The 24,234-nt window shown below is 35.0% G+C and overlaps 1 protein-coding gene across 1 annotated transcript in view; it reads right to left on the bottom strand.

The window, feature by feature from the left end:
• Positions 1–24,234, bottom strand: part of LOC104326957 (formin) — a 143,447-nt gene that overhangs the window by 5,683 nt on the left and 113,530 nt on the right. The window contains exons 14-15 of the mRNA XM_009931799.2: positions 12,521–12,572; positions 9,423–9,572 (exon numbers count right to left, since the gene is read on the bottom strand). Coding sequence (XP_009930101.2) covers positions 9,423–9,572; positions 12,521–12,572 — 202 coding nt within the window. The remainder of the gene's footprint in view (positions 1–9,422; positions 9,573–12,520; positions 12,573–24,234) is intronic.

Genomic DNA, 24,234 nt, shown 5'->3' with positions numbered 1-24,234 from the left:
AAAATAATTCTTTGTTAAACATGGGCAGGATACTAGAACTGACTATTGTGTTTGGAAACACTATCCTCAAAATGAGAAAAATTAAATAGTATGAAAACTATGAAATAAAAAAAAAAATCAGCTAACAGCAGAAGTCTAATCTTCATATTTTTTCCACTACTTTAATTAAAAAACCCTAGATATGCACACATACTTTTAATTGTTCATTAAAGGCCTTCCATCAAAGCTTACAAACACACACAATATTCTTTACCTCATCTAAAGCTGAATGTATGCACATTTGACTGAGTCTGTTACGGAAACAGATAAGTAAAAACATACAAATCACACACTTAAAGAATGATTAGCTAGTGACTAGACAAACTGTAAATTCAACTTGGGTATGCCTCTTCTCTGTTCACTCTATTTTGTTTTTCTACCACCTTTCCTTAGCAGAAATAGAAATAATTTCCCATTTGTATAAATCATACAATATCACAACTTTGTCTAAAAAGGTTGTCATTAATATACTAAAAATTAGAAGTATATTAAAATTAGGAGTAAAATTAGAGAAGAATAATGTACCGAAAGAAACTACAAATAAAGTACATTAAAAAGGATAGAAGTAAACTACTAATTATTTTCCGATCTTTTCTTAGACCCATATGTTGTTAACCAATCTACAGATACACCATACAACATGCTATTATTTTTAGTTAACTTAAACTATTAAATGTATTATAAAGTTAAGGCATTAATTGCAGTTTATGAGAATTTATATACATGTAAATTGTTAAATTTCTTATAAAAGTATAACCTTCCTTGATTACTTTTAATTGTTCAGCAATTACTTGCTCAAAGTCTGTTTGAAGTAAAACAAAAGCCAAGTGATAGAACATCAAAATGTGAGGTAAATAAATATTCTCTTAAATTTCTCTTCTTCCTTGTGAGTAACTGCAGGTATACTAGATAATAATGAAGGTGGCCAATTTTAACATTTATACTTTATAGAAATCAGTTGGAATAGAAAAGAATTTGAGGGAACACGGAAAATCCACTGAAGTCTTGTGTTCAGTATAAGGGCCAACAAAACATCTAAACAGGTCTTTGAAAAACTACTACTACATTTATTGTAGATATACTAGACTAAATGTGTCTTAGAGACACTGCTTACAGGGTGAGACTTACAAAGTATGGGCTTAAAATGTTTACTCACTTCATCTTATTAAGCTCATTTGTTACTTAAGTGTTACATGAGACACTAAATAGAAGCTGGGAGAGGCTGCAGAGTCTTACACGGTAAAAGGGCTCCCTAGAGAGGCAGGGAAATCAGTAAGATAGTACAATAACAAGTTGGAAAGATAATAGGGACGGCTAAGTTCTTCAGCATAGGGAAGTTCACTTAATACGTATTCTGACAAGAATCTCCTCAAGAGCCTTATCCTGGAGAAACAGTACCAGAATTAAGCCCTGAGACAGAGCTCCACAATTTACAACTTGCAGGTGTAGGCTGAACAACATGAACTAAGCATCCCACCAACCACTCTCCACTCCTTTCTTCTGAGATTTTGTCGTGTGAATTAATGTACAGGGGAGCAGCTCACGTGAACTGGTCATTTACAGAGGCAATGACCATGAGGGGGAGTTTGGAGATATGCAAAGGAATGGACTCAATGCAAGGATGTGTTTTCCTTCCTCTATCAGTATAAAGTAGCACGGATGGACACATTAGCCATGTTTTAGAGATTTCATGAAGGAGAAACTGGGATTGAATCTAATAGATGCGAAATCGAGGAGGAAGAAAGGGAAATAAAGAAGTCAACAGAAGTCTATCTAAAACAGAAAAGCAAGAAGGGATAGAATTGTGTAGTAAAACATGCTAGAAAAACAGTGATGAGGACACTTTTGAACAGAGAGCACTGCAGAGGACAAAGAGACTAGAAAGGATGGCAGAACAGCTGAATCACAACGCAGAGAGAAAAGGTGTGCAGGTGCTGCTTTAGGAAGCAGCAGGGCAGGCGTTGTCTTTCCCTGTAAACTGGATGCAAGTCAGGCCTCTTAAATTAGAAGATACTAGTGAAAAATAAAGACATTATTTTTATTCAAAATTTTTATTTTGTAACTAGGGACACAGTAACTAAATTGAAACATAAGCCTGTATTTATTAAAAGTATCCTTCATAATCTCATGAAAATACTTGTCCTCCTTACAGCAAAAGATATTATCAAGCCAGGGACTACCCAGATAAACTCATCATTATTTTCACCCCTGGCTGGCACCCTCCATGCTCTAAAGCCCCCAGTTATGATAACTCACATCCTTTCTAAATGAGACCGTTGCTACTGCTCTATGTTCAGATTCTGCTGGTGCATGAACACAGAGACCAAATTATCTGGTTCTCTCTCCCTTGATATTCTGGAATAATCCATTCTCTTCCCTTCTGCAGCTCCTTCCATGCAGCTGGTGGGTTATGTGGATAGCCACGGGTTATGAAATAGCCTGGAATGACAATTCTGTGCCACCTGAACTTTCCATGGCTTGAAGTTCAAACTTCTCCCATAAGACTGTGTTGGCATAGGAATTGTGCAGTCCAAATCTTGCAGATATAGGTGGAGATGAACAAGCAGGGGTAGCTACAGTCAACATCAACTATTCAACCTAGAGCCAAGCTGCATACCCAGCCCAGATCCTTAACACAGCTGAACAGTGACTCCCCTTAAGAGACTAAGAAATATCCCTACAGTGCAAATTCCCTTCCTGTGTTACAGGCCTTACTGCTCTCAGTCATATGACAATTTCTGTATGCAGCCCACCAGCTAATCCTTAAGTAACAGCACCGTTTCCTGAAAACACTGAAAGCCCATGCAATGTAACAGGTTACATCGCAGTCTCAAAATTTTAGCAGACAGATGCTTGTGTATTACCTGGTCTGGCAGATGATTTTATAGAGTTCTTGGTTAAGCTTCAGAATTAGGAGCCTTATAACACACTATGAAGTTTGAACACTGTCCCCTTCTATTACTGTGTTGTACAATACAATTACCTGATCAAGCCTTCAAGCTTAAATCTTCTGGAAATAATCTGGTCATTATTGATCAAATCTTTAAATTGCACTTAGAATACAAGTTCACTAACTAAATCAGTACAAATACAGTAAAATGTATGCTGTCAGTGGAATTTGTCTCCAAACCTCAAACTGCTAATATGCTTGATATGTTCCTATTTTTGCTGGAGCTACTGACAGTGTTTTGATTATCACTATAAAGTGGATGAGAAATTTTAACTCTGTAGTCACAAGAAAAAAAAAATCTATTTTTATGCCTTTAGGAACATTGGTGCTTTACGAAAAACCAACAAGAAGAAAAAGGCTATACCAATTCAGATCAAAAATATTCTTCAGTCCATCTGAGCTGGCCACTGGCAGATACCTAGGAGCATAGGACAGCCAAAGCATACAGTGATAATCCCCAGAATACTTTCACAGCTGGAAACTCTCTTCATATGTAACAGTCCTTCATGAATTTTTTTAATCTGCATTTGTACTGTCACCATTCAGAAGGAATGCGAGCTTTTGGCATCTGCGACATCTTGTGGCAAAGAGTCAACAGTTTAAGTATGCCTACTGCAAAGAGGCATCACTGCATTTGGCTTCTACCAACCACTTGCTAATTTAATTTGATGCTCTTCAACTGTTGTATGAGGTATGTAATGACTATTTCCCATTCACCCTTCATGCTTGTATACATCCCTATCGTATCCTTTTCAGTAGGGTCCCTTCCAAGCCAAAGAATTCCCCTTTACTTAAACAATTCCTTATGCAGAAGCTGTTCTGTACCTGACCATTCTTACTCTTACCTCTCCTAGCTCTACCGCATCCTTCTGGAGAAGAACTACGTATGGACAGCTGTAGATACATATAATGATTCAGTGATGGTTTCTGCTTTGTTGTGTAGTGCTTTCCTAACAACATTAGGAAACACTATTTTTCATTCCAAGAGCAAGAGCCTTGACGCGGCACTTTGCCAGATCTGTTGTATGCTTTATGGCAAATAGCCATTTCTGTTTTGCAGCACAGGCCTGTAATTTGTAATTATCTCCTCAATTTGCGCCATAGATACACCTTAACCTCAGAAACATGTAAAAATCCTCCCTTTTTTCTCTGTCTGCATTGCTAAACGATCCGGTCCAACTCATTAATTCATGTATCAGCTACTTCAACCTTACCTTTCCGGTACAGACAAAGGCTACACTGGCCAACTAAAATCTACTCAAAAGGCATGTGGAATGTAGACATGAAGAATGTCATCTTCTTATCTTCTCTTTTTTCACTCAATTACAATTAACCTGAACTCACTCCAAAAGCTTTGACAGGACAATGAACTACTAGCCTCCAGCCTGGTAACACTGTAGGGCTCATTAACCAAATTTTGTCACAAAGATGTTGCTTTTTCCCAATGCTGTAACTATGTGTACAAGGAACTCCCAGCATAAATCCGTAAAGTCATCTAGTGATCCTAATGATCATATTTCAAATTTTTCCTTAGAACTCATATATGTTGTGATGTCAGTTTGCCTTCTTAGGCCATTAGTTTAATATCAAATGAAACAATATCTGTTGCACTCATCTTTTAGCTTTTATCATACATGCAGTTTGTATGATAACTGGATGATGCCCTGTTTTGGAGCGCTTGACTAATGTTCAGGACAGAGTGTTCTACCATAGTACAAACTGATCAAAATGGCTGCAAATCTAGACTCTCACCAGCTCGCATTGTCTTAGGTAACATATATGTGACATACAATAGACAAAAGAGAAATCCACTTTTTAAATCAAACTACAAAACAAATTTGGTCTTCTAAAATAGATATAAAGTCTTGAACCAAAGATTATTTCTCCTCCTTGTTCACTACGATATTGAAAATGAAAACATAATCCACTAGTTCCTCTGTGGCAAATGTTTCTGTCAAATTTCAGTCATCTGTTAGGCACAAGATAGTCTCATAATTAGCTTAATCAATGGTTAAAAATATTAAATATTGTACTGGCCAACACTGCGAAGAGATTTTGCAATTTACGTTTTATCTCTTATGACCATGTGGTGTTACAAACAAGGACTCCCCATACTTACTCTTTTCCTGTGCAGAAATAGAGGGCAATGAATACAATTCATTCTGTATTGAATAAACGGGAGAGTTGGGTAGAAAGGTGTAGCCAGCTCCAATTTACTATAATAAAAAAAAATTAGTTGGGCACTCCTCAGTGCTTTTTTCTTTTGTTAGGACATTTTGATCTTCACCATTAGCTACCTACACTCCAACAGCTGAGATTCTGCTTTTAAAACCTGTTATTACTTTCATGGAAAAAAAAAATACTATGTCTTTTTTCACAAGAATAAGTTGAAACCATCAGCATGTTTTGTGCTAGAGATTAAATTCAAGAGCAAAGAAAGCATTTTTAAAAAACACCATTCATAAAAGGTACCATTTAAAAAATACAACTTTTTTGCTATTTTTAAGATGAAGTACGTAATTCTGTTCAGCAAATAATGATTATGTCTTCTTCAGCTATGAAGACAAACTTCAGTTCTCTTTTTCTTTTCTGAGGTCTGACCTATGAAATTTGTATCAACGTTCAATCTGAAAGAGAGGGCTTAATCCAGCGCGGTAACTATTGTAGCAATCTTATCTTTGCAGTGTTAGCAGTGGGGCAAATTAACAGCAATAATTCCTTTTATATCTAATTATTTTGTATTTTAAGGGTATCACCCAGCAACACATAATGATTATCCTTGTTACATTTCTTTTGCAAAACATACAGTCATGGTTCGTGATGAAAGTGCTCACTGCAAACTATTAGTACTTTTTCTGTTTTTATACTTTTTCTCTATATTCAGATTTGGATAGGATATCCTCTTAAAATATACTGTAACAGATCTTGAATGGTTTAACAGACTTATATGTAGGCATTCATAAATATACAAAGTATTTAAGTTGTTATAAATGCATATTTGTTTTGATTCTGAATTGATAGACATGCCCACTGCAAACAAAATTAGTAGTCTAAGAAACACAAGCGAGAGTGGAGTTATACGCAATCTACCATGCTGCAAGTGCCTTGTTGCCAAAAATAACTGACAACTCTGTTTTAATCTTCAATTCAGTTATCATCTCAAAATTTTATAAACAGAAGAAAGCATCAAAGCACTGGACATACCTGGATGCACAGACATACTAAATTATAAAGCTGTCAACAACAAAACTGGGTTTTGATGCAAAGAAAAACAAAACAAGGCTCCAACATTTGCTGAGTGTTATGGTGCATTTACATTAAGCTGCTTGTTAGAGATGAAGAGGTGACCATCAAAGCAAATTTTATTGTATTGTAGTTGCATTCTGGTTATTGAAGGGAAGATTATGTCTGAAAGAAAACTGTCATCATATTCCTTATAGGAAATTTTTTCAAAATTTTTTTGAAAAATTTTTGGAAAATTTTCTTCATTTTATCTCTGTACTCATTCATTTATCATATTATAACACATATTTATTTGGGTTTGTTATTTATCTGTCTCTGTCTTGCATTCCTAAATGGTGTGCAAGTTTTGTCCAGGAAAGAGACAATGATTCAACTATATTTTGCAGTCAGCTAATTTATTTTCATGGTAGGTTAAATGCAGGGCAGCTCAGCTAAAGTGTTTCCTTTACTTTAAGAAAAAGTCTCATAGAAATCTAATTAGATTTCTACAGTTGTGTTACATTTGGGAGCCAAGCAGTTTTTAGACAAAACAGGCTCTTGCAGCTGAGGCTGTCATTTAGGTCAAGGCGGTACTCTTTATTCCTGAAATTCAGAGATTTTACAGTTGTCTGTTATACAATGTGAAGTAGTTAGTTTTGAATATAAAATTTTAATTTTGGAATCTTAGATCTTTTGACCTACTTTTACTGTTAATTTAATGTAATACATTTTTAGTCATACTTTTGTATAATGATACTTTTGCACATTGTAATTAAATTTTGAATTTTCTGAGCCACATTTCTTGAGAGACAAATTATAATCCAATATTAACATTCCTATATAAATGTAAACAATGAAATCCATTTTTAAGTATCTATGTGACTAGCTAATTCAGACACATTTTATGCTGTTTCTGCAGCTCCTCCTAAAATTTGAAGGGTAATCCAATTGTAAATGTGTTCACAAAAGGATATCAATGCCTCAGTTTCAGAACCCAACTTTGAAAACATTGACTTACACTGCCAATTCTTTCTTTTTAAAATTTCCCTCACAACAAAAGAATTGATTCACGATAAACAGATTTTTTTTTAAATCAAATTACAATCTTTAAAAATGCAAAACAAATAGTGCATCCAATTAATTAATAGTTAAGGAAGACAGCTGTCCATTCCTGTCATACTAAGGTTTTTAGTTACCAATGTGCACAATGACTCTTAGTTTGCTTTCAAACTTTTTTGGACAGCAGCTCATCAACTGTTAGTCTCCTATTTTGTAAAACAGAACCTTTAAATGGTCATGACTTTACAGGACATTTTCAGGTGATGAAAATAGCTTTTCCATCATTCTATCTGAAATCTACTGATTTCATGATGTTCCTCCTTTCAGTAGCACATTACAGAACAATTTGGGATGATGAAAACTGTTCTGTCATTCTAATTTACTTATTACACAAGGCTCCTCATTTCAGCAGCTCACCATCTTGATGAATCACCCAAATTTTGAACGTAAATAACAATGAATTGTCCTTTTGAGATTAACGAAGCTTTTTAAATATAATTTGAAATGAACTCTGAAAAACAGTCTACATAATCCAGAAAGTGTCAGCACTTCGAAGTATTATAGTAACTGATGCTCTGCATTCTAATGGTATTGCTTTACATTTATGAATAGGAATAAAGGTGTCCATCAAAGGAGCTGATGAAATATTTGTGCTGTATTTTTATTTGTATATTTTATTTATATAATTATTAAACCTTGAGAAATTCTCGTCTCACCCAGCAGGAAAACACAGAATATATCAGTTTACTTACAAACAAAGATTTCTTGAATATTGTATTAAAAAAGTTTAAGAAGTTATGTGCTGTTAAAACATTTACAAGGCATTTTAAATCAATTTCTTTGAAGGGTTCATTGTATGCCATCAGCAAAATGCTAATTACATAAAAAGGAATGGATGTATGGTCTGGATTGTTTTTCCTTGGGTAGCTAACTTCTATTCCTCCTAACCGCTTCTGGAGCAAAAGTAAGCCATGATTCAGCAGAAAATATATCCCTGAGATGATCCTTATCATGATTATAGCACTTTGTTAGTGACTGTTTATTTTACAGTTTTTAACGTGTAAAACAAATTTGCATATTGATCTAGACACAAGGAAATCAAAGATTCTTTGTAAATGTTTGCAGTTGTCAGGTTCTAAAAGCAATCTAATCATAACATAGATGATACAAAAAGCTTCAACTTTGAAGTGCTTAAAACCTGTAATATCTGTAAAACAACATTGATAACTGGGAATTTTTAATTTCTACATCTTGTCCTTTAAAAATCCATTTCTATATGAACCTAAAAGTCCAACTGTTTTGGAGCAAAATGGAAAATGTGAGTTTACTGCTTTTGCTGATATTTTTTAAGATGTTTTTTCTCTAAATCTGTGTCGATTTGGAATAAACACCTGGATTTATATTTCACGCTGAAAGTGATCAATCCATTCTTTTCCAAAGCATGACCATATTACCACTCTTTGGGTCTTTCCAAATGAATTGAGATATGGTAAGCATAGAGCGTTTGTAGTGGAATTGTTTTTTCTTTGTAAAAGATTTTAAGCTTCTTTAAGAAAATCAAGTAAATAATTGAAGGGGTTTGGGATTTTTTTCACTCTAACTAATAAAATCAGGAGACTGTGGTGAGATCTAGCGGCAAGTAGTTTGATGTCCTCAGCGGGACACCAAAAGTCAGAAGTAGTGCTGTAAATTCAGTGTGGGGCTTCGACACTGTGCTAAGTGTGGCCTGAATCTCTGGGACTTCCCTTTGATGCAAGTGCAGTATATTAACTGGAAAAGCATTCACTTTTATTTGTCTGTACTGTCTGCGACAGCAATATCGCCTCATTTAGGCTAGTTCAACATGAAAATGCACAGAGAAGCAATCTGTTACAAATTAGCACAGCTCCCCTTTCATTTTACTAGCTAGTAATTGGAAGGGGGTTACAAAAGTGTAATTTATCAGATTATATGTGTTTATCTTTTTGTAGGGACAGCGTGCCTTTGGTGAATTTTCCTACGCACCCTGAGGGAATAATCTTTCCTTGATGTCCATTAGATCTGAAAGAAAACAATGACGCCTGTGAAATACAGGAGTATAATTTGTTGGGTTTGAGAAGGAACAGTTTCCCAGACATCTAAAATGGTATTAATGACTTTATTAGAACCTTACCGTTCCTTGGAAATGCTTTTGCTCTCTCGTTTCCAAATGGTCTTGAAGTCACTGCAGAATTCGTACCACACCGTGAAAACATAGTTTGGTGTGATCTCCTTCTCGCCAGGCTTTGGCTTTATCCCAAAGTATCCCACTGTTTCTTCAAAGCTACGAGGGAGGGGAAAAAAAACCTGTCAACACGTAAGCCCAGTGGGGAGGCAGTTTCTCTAAAGGTTGGTTCCTGATTCAGCAGTCAAGGCCAGTAATTACCATAACTTCCCCTTAGCCTTGGAAATCATAGCAGCAATTTATGCTGAGGATAACTAACCTTCCAACACCTACCTCAATCCCAGGAGGATAACTTACAGATGCATGAGCCATCCTAGAGATATGTCACATGGGCAAATCATGGGCATTCAAAAATAAATCAGCAAAACGCCTTCCACAAGTGTCAATAAGCAGAGCATTAATCTCATGAAAATACACTGCCAATATTTTAAGGCTTTTTTATTTTATAATGTGGCTACTGAATTGCTATACAGCTGGATATTTTCAAAGTAGTATTTTATTACAGGCGATACTTCCAACAGCATTTTAACTCATTGTGCTTTTTTAACCTTTATGATATTACTTTGTATAGATAACACGGAATGATTCACATGACTATATACATGGAAACTTATCTAAACAAAGCCAAAGAAAAGTATATTCACTTTTGTAAAGCTTGAATCACTTTTCTCTGCAAAGTATATGTAACAATCCTGAAAGACTTGGTGATTCTTATTAAAAATAATGCTATAATTTAAAAGGAAAGGTAACAACATATTTCAAAATCAGTATTTTTTCTTGCAGTATTGATTTTATTTAAGCAAAAGAAAGCTATATTCTTCTTTACAGTTGCCAATAGATCCTAATTCTAGAACACGGGAAGTGTAAATCTTGAAAATAAAATAAATAAGAGGTATTTAAAGACTTGGAAGGAGTTCCCAACTATTCAACTGATGTTGTTTGGGCAACAGACGCAGCTTCAGCAAATACTTCTTAACTTCTGCTTGCATTTGCATAGTCCGCATTGCATGTTTTCATATGGAATTGCCAAGGTTAGGGTCAAGGTTTTTTGTCTTAGTTTGAGACTCAAGCTTTTAGCTAGGCTTGAAGAATACAAAGTAACCATCAAAAAATACAGAAGTTACTCCCCAAAAATAAAGGATTATGTACTCCATCTGCTTCACAAAGTAAAGAAGCTTGGAATTTAGCCACACAAGCCAATATGCTCTGATTTTTTTGATACTTTAAAGATGGATATAGCTTCTAGGACATGCTGAAGAATATCATGTATTTCTCAAGGTGAGATATTAATATATCAGTTTTTTAAATCCTCATATATGATAACCATAACCTTTTAAATTGATTATATAGGTTTTGTATGAAATGTGTAACTATATTTCAAGTTAATTGGTGATCCATGGTAAAGGAATCACAATGAAATAACTATGAATAAGCCCATAACATTAATAGTTGAAGGGTCCTGTAGTGATACTGCAAAGAGAAAACAAATAAATAAAGAAAAAGCTAACACAGCTTTAAATACCGATGTAAACTATTCTGGGATATCAAACCCTAAAAATACTAAAACACCTGAGTCATAACCAAGTGGTTAAAACAGTTTATGTCTACTGGGCAATGTCATTTCCATCACATTCACTTGGGCTTTTTATACCCCTTGACTAGGATAGCCGAGTCAGGAACAGCAAAACCAGAAACTCTCTTCTCACGTTTGCTTCATGTAACAGCAGCTCCAGTAACATTGCGCTCTCTTCTTCCTAACGGAACCCTTCTCCATCCCAGCTGTAGCTGATACAGCTGCGTCTGCATGCTCCAGGCTTCTGGAGTCCTGCACTTGCTCTCTCACTCTTGCCTTCATCCTGACACTTACTCCTCATCCCCTCTTCATATTTCATCTTCAGCCTTTCCCCCAGTAGCACTGTTCTACTTTCACCCAGCCTAGTCGAGCTTCTCGGGCTGCTTTCTGACTTTCACAAGTAACAGGTCTTTTTAGCAGTAATTTGAAATACTGAATGTTCAGTTAGCAGTGGAAAAACCAAGACTCCATATCAGAAAACTAATTCCTTCAGTCAGCTGCAAAGTAAGTGTACCTCCGTACCCTGGAGAGTCTACTCTGCTCCAGAAAGGCTACAAAGCAGGTATAATAGGAAAGAGCCTGTCCCACAGAAGGTAGGCTTGTAGCTAGGTAGAAAGGAAACCAGCCAGCCAGCCACTCTTGACAAATGAAATTAAGAGGTAAAGCCCCAGCTGGTGTCAGCCATTGGTTCAGCCAATTTAGGCACCTTTTGCAAGCAAATGGAAACAGGTCAAATAAGACTTGAACTGTATTTGGGAGGTGCCTATCTCTCTTCTCCTGACTGTCTAGGAAGACTAACCTAGGTGTCTCAGTTAGGTGGAGTGACTCTGGGCTCAGAAAAGTAACATACAAATCCAAATTACCACAGATCTGCTTTTAGTGACCATGAAGAAAAAATATTGATAAGTTAAAAATCAATTTACTCCAGTAGATTTATAGCAGTTCCATAGCTAACACAAACAAGGTTAAAGGCAGATCCTTCACACTCAAAATTATACTTTGATGAACAAAATTTATTAAAAATACTAACATATTAAATATTTTACTATCTGTAAATCAATTAATCTCACTTCTCCCCCTGTTTTGCCTCCTTTGGCCTAAGTAAGGCACAGATATACAGGCAACAAAAACATTAAGATTTCATTGGTGTCTTAGTACACTGCATTCCATAGCCTAAGTGCTGAAAATGTTCAGTGACGATGAAACACGTTTTTACTACCTTAAGCAGTTAATCAGTTATTACAATATTCTGTAAAACTGATTCAATTGAATGTTAACAGTAATAAAGGCCTCAAACACAGTACACTCGCTAAAAACTCAACTGAACTTTTTCCTGGAAGACTACATAAGAAATTTTCAGAAAACATATTACTTCTTTGAAGTACAGATCCTTTTTCCTATTTAATGTAATTCCTAAGATCAATAACACATTTGACCAAAATAAAGTGTTAGAAAACACTAGCAAAAACCTTACCATTTTTGTGCATTTTCCAAACTGCTCTCTTCTTTTTTACGTTCTTCTTTAGCTGCCAATGAAAAACATTTCAGAGATATAAATCACTGCCTCACCGTTTTAGAGATCCCACAGCTTAAACATCTCTTCCATTCAAAATTAGATAGATTGTATACTGAATATAATAAAAGTGACAAACATTTACTAATTTTCGATTTTTATTTATTTCTCATACCTAAATGAATGCTTCTAATGTACCAATAAAATGTATTGGATTTGAAATGTCATTTAAAATCCATACTATAATACACAGTGGTAGTCATTAATCTGAGTAAAAAGCAAATAATTCAACAACTTTCACATTTAAAAAAAGAACATTAAGTTGTGTATGTTTCTTTATTGTTGTAGACCAGAACTTACAAACCTAAACCTGTTTTTGCAGCGCAAATAATTGGAAGTCCAATTGGAACTGAACAGGTACCAAACATAGTTAACACCAACTGTTCCATATAGCTATCACATTTTGCTCAGGAAGTTGGAAAGTGAAAACACATGTACTAAGTTTTAAATGTATGGTATGTACATGATTTTTTTGAAAAAGCAGCCAAGAGTTTGAAATATGGTTAGTGAATCTGAGCCCCTCTGTTACAGAATGCTCACACGAACTACTTAAAAGGATTTGATTTTCAAAGGATGGGCATTCTCTACTTTTGAAAATGTTTCCTAAGCTGAATATTTAAGCAAAAGCACTAGTTCTTTTCACAAAGTGTCGATCAATTCTTCTTAATACAGTGGAGCAACTTTAGCTGTGGCAGAATGCCACATATGTAAAACAATACTAATATGGAAAAGTTTCTCCTATTCCACATCAGAATAATCCTGTGAGTGCAAATGTTAATATAAACAGAATTCAGACACTTCTTTATACAGAGATAAAGAACTGTATCTTTTTGCTGCTCAGTCTATGGGAGTGCACTGAGTGGTCGAAATACAGTTGCAAACATGAGTTCGCAGACAAGGCCACTGAGAAATTAATCCTGAATGATTCCATTTCATTATAAGGCTACCGACACAGAGGTTTGTATGAAGACTGTTAAAATAATTTAAAAAGTGGATTACTTCAGAACATTTGCTGTTAACAAAACAAATTAATTCAATTCTTGGTGGCAAGCCAGCTGCAATTGAAATAGATAGGGCAGCTCTGATTTACTGCATTGCTCTCTGCCTCCTGAGAAATTCAGCTCAAGTTGAACTACTATATTTAACTCATTATTTCCACAGTTCTTTCATTTCATATCATTAAAAGCAGAAAACATAGGGTGGAATTCTGATGGTTCACCATGATACAAAATTAACTACATACAGAAAACCAAAGATGGTTAAAAGCCAAACTGTCTATAAAATTGTACACTTCATGATTACATTAATAGTTTCTTTCTGGTTGTTAAGGAGATGAAAAATTGTTAAAGCAAATTTCCCAACATAGCTACATTCACAACTACAACAGAAATTGAATATCCTCAGGTCCATGCACATGAACTAGAATGCAGTAACTAACAAGGACAACGCGCTTAGACATTTGTATTTAGGTGGGAAGGCCTGACTTCCTGTTTTTTAATCTTGTAAGAACAGAATAAGGGAAGATAAAGGAAAGAAATAAATTTTTATTTGTTACAGAAAGTAGAAAAAAGATTTGAATTCTAGGAAGGAACACACAAAATTTACATTAACAGGACAGTGTGTATGTTTGTGTACCAATATAAGGGAAAAGAGGAAGGAGGAAAATAACTGTATTATACAATGAATAGTATTTTCTGCATTTTTAACTATAAGCATGTCTACCAAGGAACTACTTAAAAACATTTATTTGAAATTCAGATATTGAGACTTGTTAAGAAAACAAATGAACAACTCTATGCAACAAATTCTAACTAAATAGGAGTTACAAATACTACATAATGTGTAAGACAAGAAACCAGAGCAATTCTCTAATCTTCCATACAATTTCTAAGTAATCTTCCACTTAGAATTTGTAATATCCTGCTCTTTTCCTCCCATTCCACACCCTGCAATACCTAACACTATCAACACTGTCAGCAAAGGTTTCCATGAAACATTGTATTTTACTGAATAGAGTCCTCAAAGCCCCACAGTCAAGATATCAGTCCTTGTCTTAATCCATGGAATTACTGAAGACAATTAAAATTAATTAAATAAATGGAAAAACTCCTTTCTTTTTATTTCTCTGGCTATACCACATTTGCTCGCATAGAATTTCCTTCTTGCTGAAGTGGGATCATGTAATTCTTCCATCCTCAGACCACAAGCTTGATTTCAGTTTCCTAAGTTTCGTTAAGACTGCAGTAACAGCCATCTCATATTGGCACAACGATTCATCCAGCCTAGCAGCCCGCCTCTGGCAGACACTGAAGCGGGTGCTCAGTCAGCGTTAAGAACCAGGACAGGCACACACGATCCTTCCCCTGAGTGTTCTCTCTGCCTCTGAGGTTCTGCAGTTCATACGAACTGCCTCCTGCAGTGGACGTCATTTCAATGTAATTCTCAATGGATCCTCTCCCAAGAACTTGCTCATTCTCTGCTTAAGATTTTCTAAGCTTTTTCGCTTCCACAAACTGCTATGGCAAGTATTCTATAGCCTAATTACATGTAGCACATTTTGTTTGTTTTGAAATGGACTCCTGATGTCACTCTCTATTTCTTATATCGGGGAGAAGCATGACTGCAGCGAACACTGAAATAAAGTGACTATTGGCATTAGCTTTTTTGATTAGGATGCTTCTGAAGATAATTTCCTTGCTGTCTGCAATTATTGAGCATTGATTTGGTTTGCAAATAAGTTTTGGTGCTTGCAAACTAGTTTTCATTAGGAAGAAATTAAACAGAAATCTCCACAGCAAAGGCACTCCCATACTTTAAAGGGGCAAAAGGACCAAAATAATGCTTGAGCCTTCAGACAGCTTTAAAACATGAGGTGGAGATGTTCATCTCAGATTAAATCTAACTCAGAGCTTAAACCTCTGCTGTAAACACACTGGCCTCAGCCTCTCCTGCTTCAGTCTGCTGATCCAATACTACTGCACCAAGTTATTCCATAATGTAGCTGTAGATGTTCTACATTACATGTATACAGATTACACAGAGATCCTTAAAAATTAATTCCCATAAGATGCATTTGGTATGGAGACACCCTTCTGTCTTGCCTTGGAGTCATTAGGCTTCACAAGCTTTGAAAATGACAGGGAACTGTCAAATATAAAGTTTGCTGTCTGATCTCACTTCTAGATGCAAGTTCTTAGTATGCTCTACTGTTTGGATTTGGTTAAGTCCATATCCTGAATACAAAGTATCAGATCCTGTCCTCTGACAAGTAGACAATCTCAATCAATATGTCTTCTTTGAATATAGTTATGAAATCCAGGATTAACTAAGAATTTCCATGTCTTTCTACAGACAAGAGCTTTGAAAGGAAAACAGGTATTTACAAAATATGGAGTTTTAATTTGCTGTAAGAACAGCCTTTTGTAATACAGACAGGTATAGACTCTGAAGACCAGCCACTACTCTTACTCGTCTTGCTATGTGTATCTAGCTCAAAGAATAAGAGAATAAACGTACTATAAGCTTATGAATTTGCCTTATGAACCTGAGATATTTCTGATGACTTCCTTTTACTGAAATGCAGAAGAAAGCATTTGAAGAGTCGTGATGCTGTAACAGTTCTAAGAGTGAAACAGTACTAGAGTGAAATGGTAAAAAGAAACCCAAAACAAAACCCAACTTATTTCTTCTACATATTCTACTTTCTGAGGATGGAACAGCATACCAAAAACTATTCAGAGAATGCAAAACTACCAGAAAATCTTTCTTTTAAATGGGCATCGAATATATGCATAGTAGCTTCCAGCTACAGCAGAACCAAGACCTCTTCATACATCAGGCTGCTATGGAATAGTTCCCCAAAGATCAAAGGAAAGAAAATATTGGATATTGGCACAGACTGAAAGAGAAGGCCAATAACTGACAGAGGCAAGCACAGAATGATGAAACTACTTGCTCTAAGAGGGGAGGACAAAGAAAAAAAGTGGGTAGGGACAGCTGCACAAAAATCTCACAGTTACTTCTGTAACTACCTCTAGAGAAAATTTTTAACACTGACTGAGTCTGACTGGATAAATTTTCTGGTATTTCCCTCTGACCTCAAATATATGAATGCATGTAAGAAGGATAATTCATACAAGCCCACTGATCTAGTTGTACCCGTTACAGAATTTTTATTTTTCAGTATCTTAGTATTTTCAGAATTGAAAGATCTGATGCACAAATTTTTATAACTTTCCTAAGAATTCTGGAGCAATGACAATCTTCAAAATTAAAACAACACTCAGATAACTAGCAGTTAGGATGGAGACATCAGAACTCTTACTTTTATATTCCAAGACTGAGTTCACGTGGTTCAAAAACGAACTTTTAGAGACTGGTAAATTATAGGTTATTCTGTGGGGGAAAAAACCCACTCTAAAACAAGGTATTTGATTTTTTTTACCCCAAGGAAGGAAATGGGTCTTTTCTGACTCGTGTCTTCCAACTAACCAGAGTTAAGATTAAGACAGAATCTAGGAAAAGACATAGACAAAAAAAGCCCAAAAAACAACCCAAAAACTGAACAACAAAACCAACAAACCAACCAAAAAACTCCAAACAAAACAAAACGTGCAAAACCAAAACAAAACGCCTAATGACAGTTCCTCTTTGAACTGTATAGAGCCTGGACAGACACTGTTAAAACAGGGATGAAAAGTTATTACCACATTTTCTAGGCTCACAAGAAGTCACCTTCCTTACTAATCAAAACTAAAACCTCTCAAGCAGTCATGCTGAAAGTTAGTCAAAAGATGAAACCCGTCCTAGAAATACACTAGCTCCTTAATCAAGGGGTGAGGAAGAGAAGTATATTCCCAGAGAGATTTGGATGGCTTATCTTTTTCCAAAGTGCCATATGTCACATCCTATGACATTACCAAGTAAGAACAAGCAACAATAGAACTTATTATCTTGGACGTTTTAAAGCATGAAGACACACTACCATTTGATAACAGAGATCCAAATCTCTTAGAATTTATCCACTGCTGACATACTTAGGTATCAGAAACTGAACTTGGAAGACTCTGTGGCTAAATGTATACTATATATATCTCCACCCTCAAGTACAATTGTCACACAAGGGAAATGTTTTAATAACCCTGTTAAATCAGGGACTACGCAGAATGGAAGAAAAAGCTCAAAAATGGCTTTCTAGATGGGTAAAAAAAACTAGATAGGATCATGAAAAGCCATATAACTGTTCTCTGGTCTTATACAAAATTCCGGACATGTTTAAATTCCTAGACACTATAGTAGTACAAAGAATAGCAGAATCAACAGCAGGATGAATTTAGCCTTCTTTGGTCTTGGTTTCAATAGATCTGTTACCAGTGAAACTTTCTGAATAGACTTAATTTTTAAGAAATCCTTTACCCAAGATTTACTGGACTACAAGTAATAATATGGAAAACAAAATTTTCACAGGACTGCACTTGCTAGCAAATGGCAGTTCTTTGTGCTTGAAAGAACTATCATGAGCAATCTAATGAAAGTGTGCTTTCCTAAGGATTGTTGTTTTAGAGTCACGGTGGGCTGACCCCAGCCAGTAGCTGTGCACCACACAGCCACTTCCCCCGCAGTGGGATGGGGGAGAGAACAGGAAAAGCAAAAGCGAGAGAAACTTACGGGTCAAGAAAAAGACAGTTCAATAAGTGAAGAAAAGGGGAGGAAAAAAACGAGTGACGCAAGGGCAGTCACTCACCATTTCCCTCAAACAGACTGGTGCCCAGCCATTTTTGGAGCCATGACTGCCTCTCTCAAAATCCTTTCCCCTCCTTTTTTATTGCTGAGCATGACATTACTTGCATGGAATATCCTTTTGGTCAGTGTGAGTCAGCTGTCCATGTTGTGTCCTCTGCCAGCTCTCACCCACCTCTGCCCTGCTTGCTGGGGGGACAGAGTGAGAAAAAGACAAAGCCTTGACAATGGGCAAGTGCTGCTTATTAATAGCTAAAACAATCCTGTGTTACAAACATTGCTTTAGCCACAAACCCAGAACACATCCCCATATCGGCTGCTATGAGGAATATTAACTCCATCCCAGCCAGATCCAGTACAAGAGCACATAGACATATAGAAAAATCGTTGTAGACGAATCCTAACATTTAGATCAATTCTATCATTTGGACTGTTTTTATGCATAAAAATCAAGTCTACAGTTATTTTTTCACAACAGCCAAGGTGTCCAGCCATTTGATTTATCACGTTAAACAATCCGTAGTTTTCAATGCAGTATGAGGTTTCATTGTTTAGCTGATGATAGCAAAGCCAACTGCATGCGGCTAACAATTCATACAAAGTGTTCCTAAGTATCATCAACTTACATTTAATCTTTTCAACTTACATTTAATCTTTTTATTATTAGTGTTATCTTACTGTCCAGAAAAAGATAGGGCCCAGCATAAAAAGGCCATGGATAGGATACATTGCAAATGTTACCCATGAACAGTTTGGATACTGTAACACATAAAAAAATATTTCACTACCTGACACTGCCAGAATCTGCTTTCCTGAAATGCAAATCTTAAAGGAGTGGAAATCAAATTAATAGAGTCTTTTAAACAAACTGACAAATGTCAAGTGCAAATAAACAAATATTCAAGAAATACACATATGAATGTAAGAGAATATAAAATCAGGAAATGGATCATCTCTATTTTCTTTTTTTTTTTTTTTAATTATCAAACTGGAATATATCGTATTTTGAAAATGTGGCTTGACTAACAAGAATAACTATGGTACTGAGTATGGAAATTGGGGGTTTGGAATTGTTAAAGACATCGAAGTTCAATTGCTAATTTAGTAGCACATGCTACTGGGCTGACATTTTACATGCAGTCATTCAAGACTGAATCCAATTTTAGAACTGTTTTACTGCTTGAAAACATCCTATAATAAAGCATATAGCAATAGAGGACACAAGTTCTCAGAAATTAGGTGCTCACAGTGAAAATGAATTTTGTATTTTCAGATATTTATATTTTTCATTCTATTAATTGAATAGGCTTTCTTAATATCGTAAAAGTTTTTAGCAAATTATAAATTTTCAGAAATTCTAGAGGAGGTGTGTATCCTGTTCTAGGAAGAGGTATACTCAAGAAAAATCTATCTACAGCTGTACATAACACCTGAATTTTCTGCTATTCCTACATTATTATATTGATTTACTTTTAATATAACTCTGTATTTTGAGAAATATCATTACTTTTACTTAGTCATACAGAAAAGAATTCTTATTACTTAAGAATTCACTTCATACATAAACATAGCAAACAGGAGAGAATATAAACAGTGTAAACCATTTTCCATTTTATTTTCTTTTTTATTGTATTGTATTCTATTTCACATCACTCTCATGCAGGACCTTTGTCGTCTTATAAAAACTTTGTATTTCAGAAATAATAAAAAAACTTGTGTACTATGTACAGATTCCTAGCAACTAATTTTTCTGATATGTATTGCTTGATTAGCTTTCTCCAGCTAGTTACTAACTTCTAATTGGTAGGCTTTACGAACTCATGGAATTCAACAGTCTGGAAATTAGGTGTCAATATTTCATAGTATGTCTAATATAGTTTTCTAATTCCAGTACATTAGAATGCAAAAAATCCCCCAAACAAATGGTCCCACACCAATCAAGAGATCATTCTCCTATGGTATCATTTAAGCAAGAAGGTCTGGGAGCAATGGAATCAATGAAACTTCGCCTACTGTGGATCTGTATTTTAGAGTTAGTTCCCAGATGGATTCATTAATGTTTAATTAAGGGTTGAGTCCATGATACAGTCTTTCTCTCCCTGGAAGGCTAACAGGGTCACTCCTGTCTACTTAGCCACATATTTTTATTGAGATTTTAGGAGCTTAATATCTTAGGATCTCTAACTCTGTCACATTTGGTCAAAATTGGCCAAGGCAATAAAAATTATTGGCAGGGGAACAATCACCATGCAGTGTGATCACATAAGCCTTGTTTCCTTTACCTTTTCTCTAATTTAGAAAATGTCACATTTTTAACATGGGATTTGGCTATGCAATTTTTTTTTTAGATGGTTTAAATACTGGTAAAGACATCTTAAATCCTTTCAAAACAATCTTCAGAACACTTGCTGCCATGAGGTCTTAATCACAGTTCCCTGAAACAGTCTTTACAAGTTTATTTTCCTTTGCAGTGGTACAAAAATTGTTTTTAACTAAGAAACCCACATCTAATGATGAAAATGTACAAATGTTTCTATCATACAAAGAGTCTCTGTGCAGTCTTGGAAAGCTGCTTAATAAACAAGTTTCCCCACAAGTAACCAGGAATATTAGTTACCAACCTGTATTTTAGGTCAGGGGCAAAGACTAATTAATTAACGTTTACCATTCAGAAATTGCTAAACATTATAAATGATTCAGTATTTTTAATGTTACCAAACCATAACAAATTGTACACATTAGTACACGCACACAAAGGCACACAACACCAGCAGAACACACTCCAGCAACACAGTCAAGAAAGTGTTTATTATTATAGGTAATGAAAAACCTAGGAAATTATGTTTTCTTTTAAAAGTGATAATGCTGTCTATAAATGTGCTAGAGAAAGATCATTTTACCAGAACATTAGAACTAACTATGAATAAAAAAATTTTTTATATTTGTTTTCATAAAGTCCTATATTTCTTAAAATCTATGTTCTCGGTATGATGCTTCTATTGCATTCTGTGAGAGAAAAGTAAAGCTATTTTTTCAGTTAGCTTCTACACAAAAAGGTAACTGTTTCATTAAATTTAGGACTAACATACGTCTTATTTTCCTATGTTCTGGAGTTATTAATTACAAAGCAAGAATTAGCATTACATTTTTCAATTAATTCCATTTAAATTATTTGAAACTGTATTCTGTTAAAATACAATCAAGGTATGAATCTCTCATTCTCCCACATTTGTGGTTCCAGAGAACAAATATTTTTTTGAAGCCTACAAGTACTTAAACACTATAGAAATACATTCTAAATCGAATTTCTTTTTAATAAACTCTTATAATGTTATGGTCTAATTCCAAGATTAATGTTTGAGATGACTAAATGTATCTAAACAGTTTATGGAACTGAAAAATTAGTTCTAATCCTTTCAAACAGAACAAGGTTAAATCCAATCTGTTCTGTGTTTGGGAAAACTAACTATCCAGATTATCTGTAACTACAATCTCCTCTTGTAAGCAGAAGTAAAAACTGTAGGGATCAGCACATTTTTATACCAAGGACAATACTTCTAAATAGTTGAATGACTATTAAAATGAATGAGAAGCAGGAGGTCCTCTCAAAAACATAAGAAGGGTATGCAAAAAACAGTTAATTCAATGGGGAACCAACAGCTCATGTGGTGGATAAAGAATTAATAATTACACTAATATAACTAAATTATTTTCAGAGAAGCTTATGAAATTTGTGGCCTGAAAGCTTTTAGGAGAGAAAAGCCATAGCATTGCCTCCTCCTGTGGAATGATAACAATGATTTATGAAGCCAAAGTAATTTCTGCTGATTGAGCTCAGTCAAGATTGGTTTCACATGATCAGCTAAAGTATAGCAGTGCGTGATGTGTAGTGGCCCCACATGTTTGAACACACTAGGACATGCTCTTCTAGGTGATCCAAAGGATGGGGGTGGGGGGTTAAAAGCTGCTGCTTTATTGTCCATACATTTTCCCTCATTAGGATAAACTCCTCCTGCAAAGCAAGCCACTTCTGGTGGTCGGGAGCAAAGTCTCATTGTAAATGCACAGCAGGATAGTGGCAAAGCTGAGATTAATTCTCCATAGATTTATATAGACCTTTCTCACTGTTGATTGCTTGTACTGTTTCAAAGGTGTGCATGTTGCCTTTTTTTATTGCTGGTTACTGACTTTATTCCTGCATATGGTGGTTGGCGCCGTGACACAAAGTGAACATTTTATACTAGAATTAAAGTGGATATTTGACAGTTTCTGTCAGAAAGTTCAGAGCACAGAATTTGTGAGACAAGATTTATTGCATATTTTATATGGGACACATCTGTTTCTTTGCTACATTTTTGTTTAAATAAAAAAAGCAATGAAGGTTCTATAAGAAACAAAGACTGTCAATAAAAAGCATGAATAGAAAAACTACATTACTGAGAAGGAATTTAATCATTCTGACCTTCTAAAAATGTGCTTGGATGTATGACAGTCACCTTCCCCTTTTTATTCAGCTGTGTAGACAGGATGGGGGAGGAGAATTTCAAGCCTAAACTGATTCTCAAATACACAGCTACCCATATTTAAGGGTAAATCTAACCAAAATGAAAATCAAATTAAATCTAAATATTGATATCAGATATTCACATTTAAAAGTAAGGTGAAGTATTAAGGTAGATTTTGCCTATATTTTTTTTAACATCTATAACTGCATTTTAGTGATGTGAAATGTGCCAGATGAAGACTCTCTATTTTGAAATTTTCTTATAAACCTACATATCAGGTATAGCAAGGTATACAGCAAATTTCTCCGCATATATCTATTAACACCACTGAACCTGCTAGTTTGGCCTCTAAAGTTCAGTGGTTTAGTCTTCCTCATACCTGAATCAAAATTGAGTTTGGAGAACACCTAGCACGATTTTGTTTAAGAAAAAAAAATTGCATGCCTTTTACAAGAGAGCAAAATTCTTTCACTAAAACTCTGAATTTTTAACCAACAACCTCCCTGTTATGAAGAATTGTATTTAGCATGAAACCCTAAGACTCGGCTTCAGAAATATGAAATTTAAATAAGTAGAATTAAACAAGAAAGAACAAGGACAAAATGAAGAAATTATATTGCTCAAAAATCACATATGTCTCTGAAAAAGCATGTGTGTCTTATTTAACTTCTACTTACAGAACACATCAATAGAAGAATCACCTCTGTTGGACTACATACGTTCTACGCAAACAGTTATGATAGATTGTTAAAAAGATGTATATCATAATAGAGACTCAATAATTTTTCAAAAAAAATGTAGTAATTTCCTTTACAAAACCACAAATATTTTCAAAATCTTTCATACTACAAAAGTATTTAACTCTTGTTTTTAACTCAAAGTTCTTCTACAGCTTAGAGTTATGCGGGAAAACCTATCTAGCTACTAATTTGAAAGGCCTGTAATTTGAAATAAGATTTAAAAAAGAAGCAAACTTGGACCTGCAATATTTCTCCTTGTTGCCAGAAATAGAATACAGGATACTAACTTTAAAAAGTATTTTGTTAGAATTCTTTTAATCAATTTTTTTACAAGAAGCACCAAACTGCATTCAAGACCAAGGCACACATTTCTTCTGAGATTCCCTTCTTTGTGATAAGCACATAAAGGAATATATTATAAAAAAATGAAGTCTAAATTTCTAAGTAAAAACCCCTCTGTTCTCCTTATGGGGAAAGGATGGGGGGAAAAGTAAAGCATGTGTGACATATTGGTCAGGGTGTTTAATTCATTCCTACAAAGCACTCAGATACTACCATGACGAGAGAAATGAGAGCGCATACAAAAGAAAAAAATTTCAAGTTAGTTTAATTTAAGACTGGGAAAATAATA

Source organism: Opisthocomus hoazin, chromosome 7 (genome assembly GCF_030867145.1).
Source record: "Opisthocomus hoazin isolate bOpiHoa1 chromosome 7, bOpiHoa1.hap1, whole genome shotgun sequence".
NCBI lineage: Eukaryota > Metazoa > Chordata > Aves > Opisthocomiformes > Opisthocomidae > Opisthocomus > Opisthocomus hoazin.
Note: the sequence above shows the minus strand (reverse complement) of the source record. Positions and strands in the feature narration are given on the sequence as shown.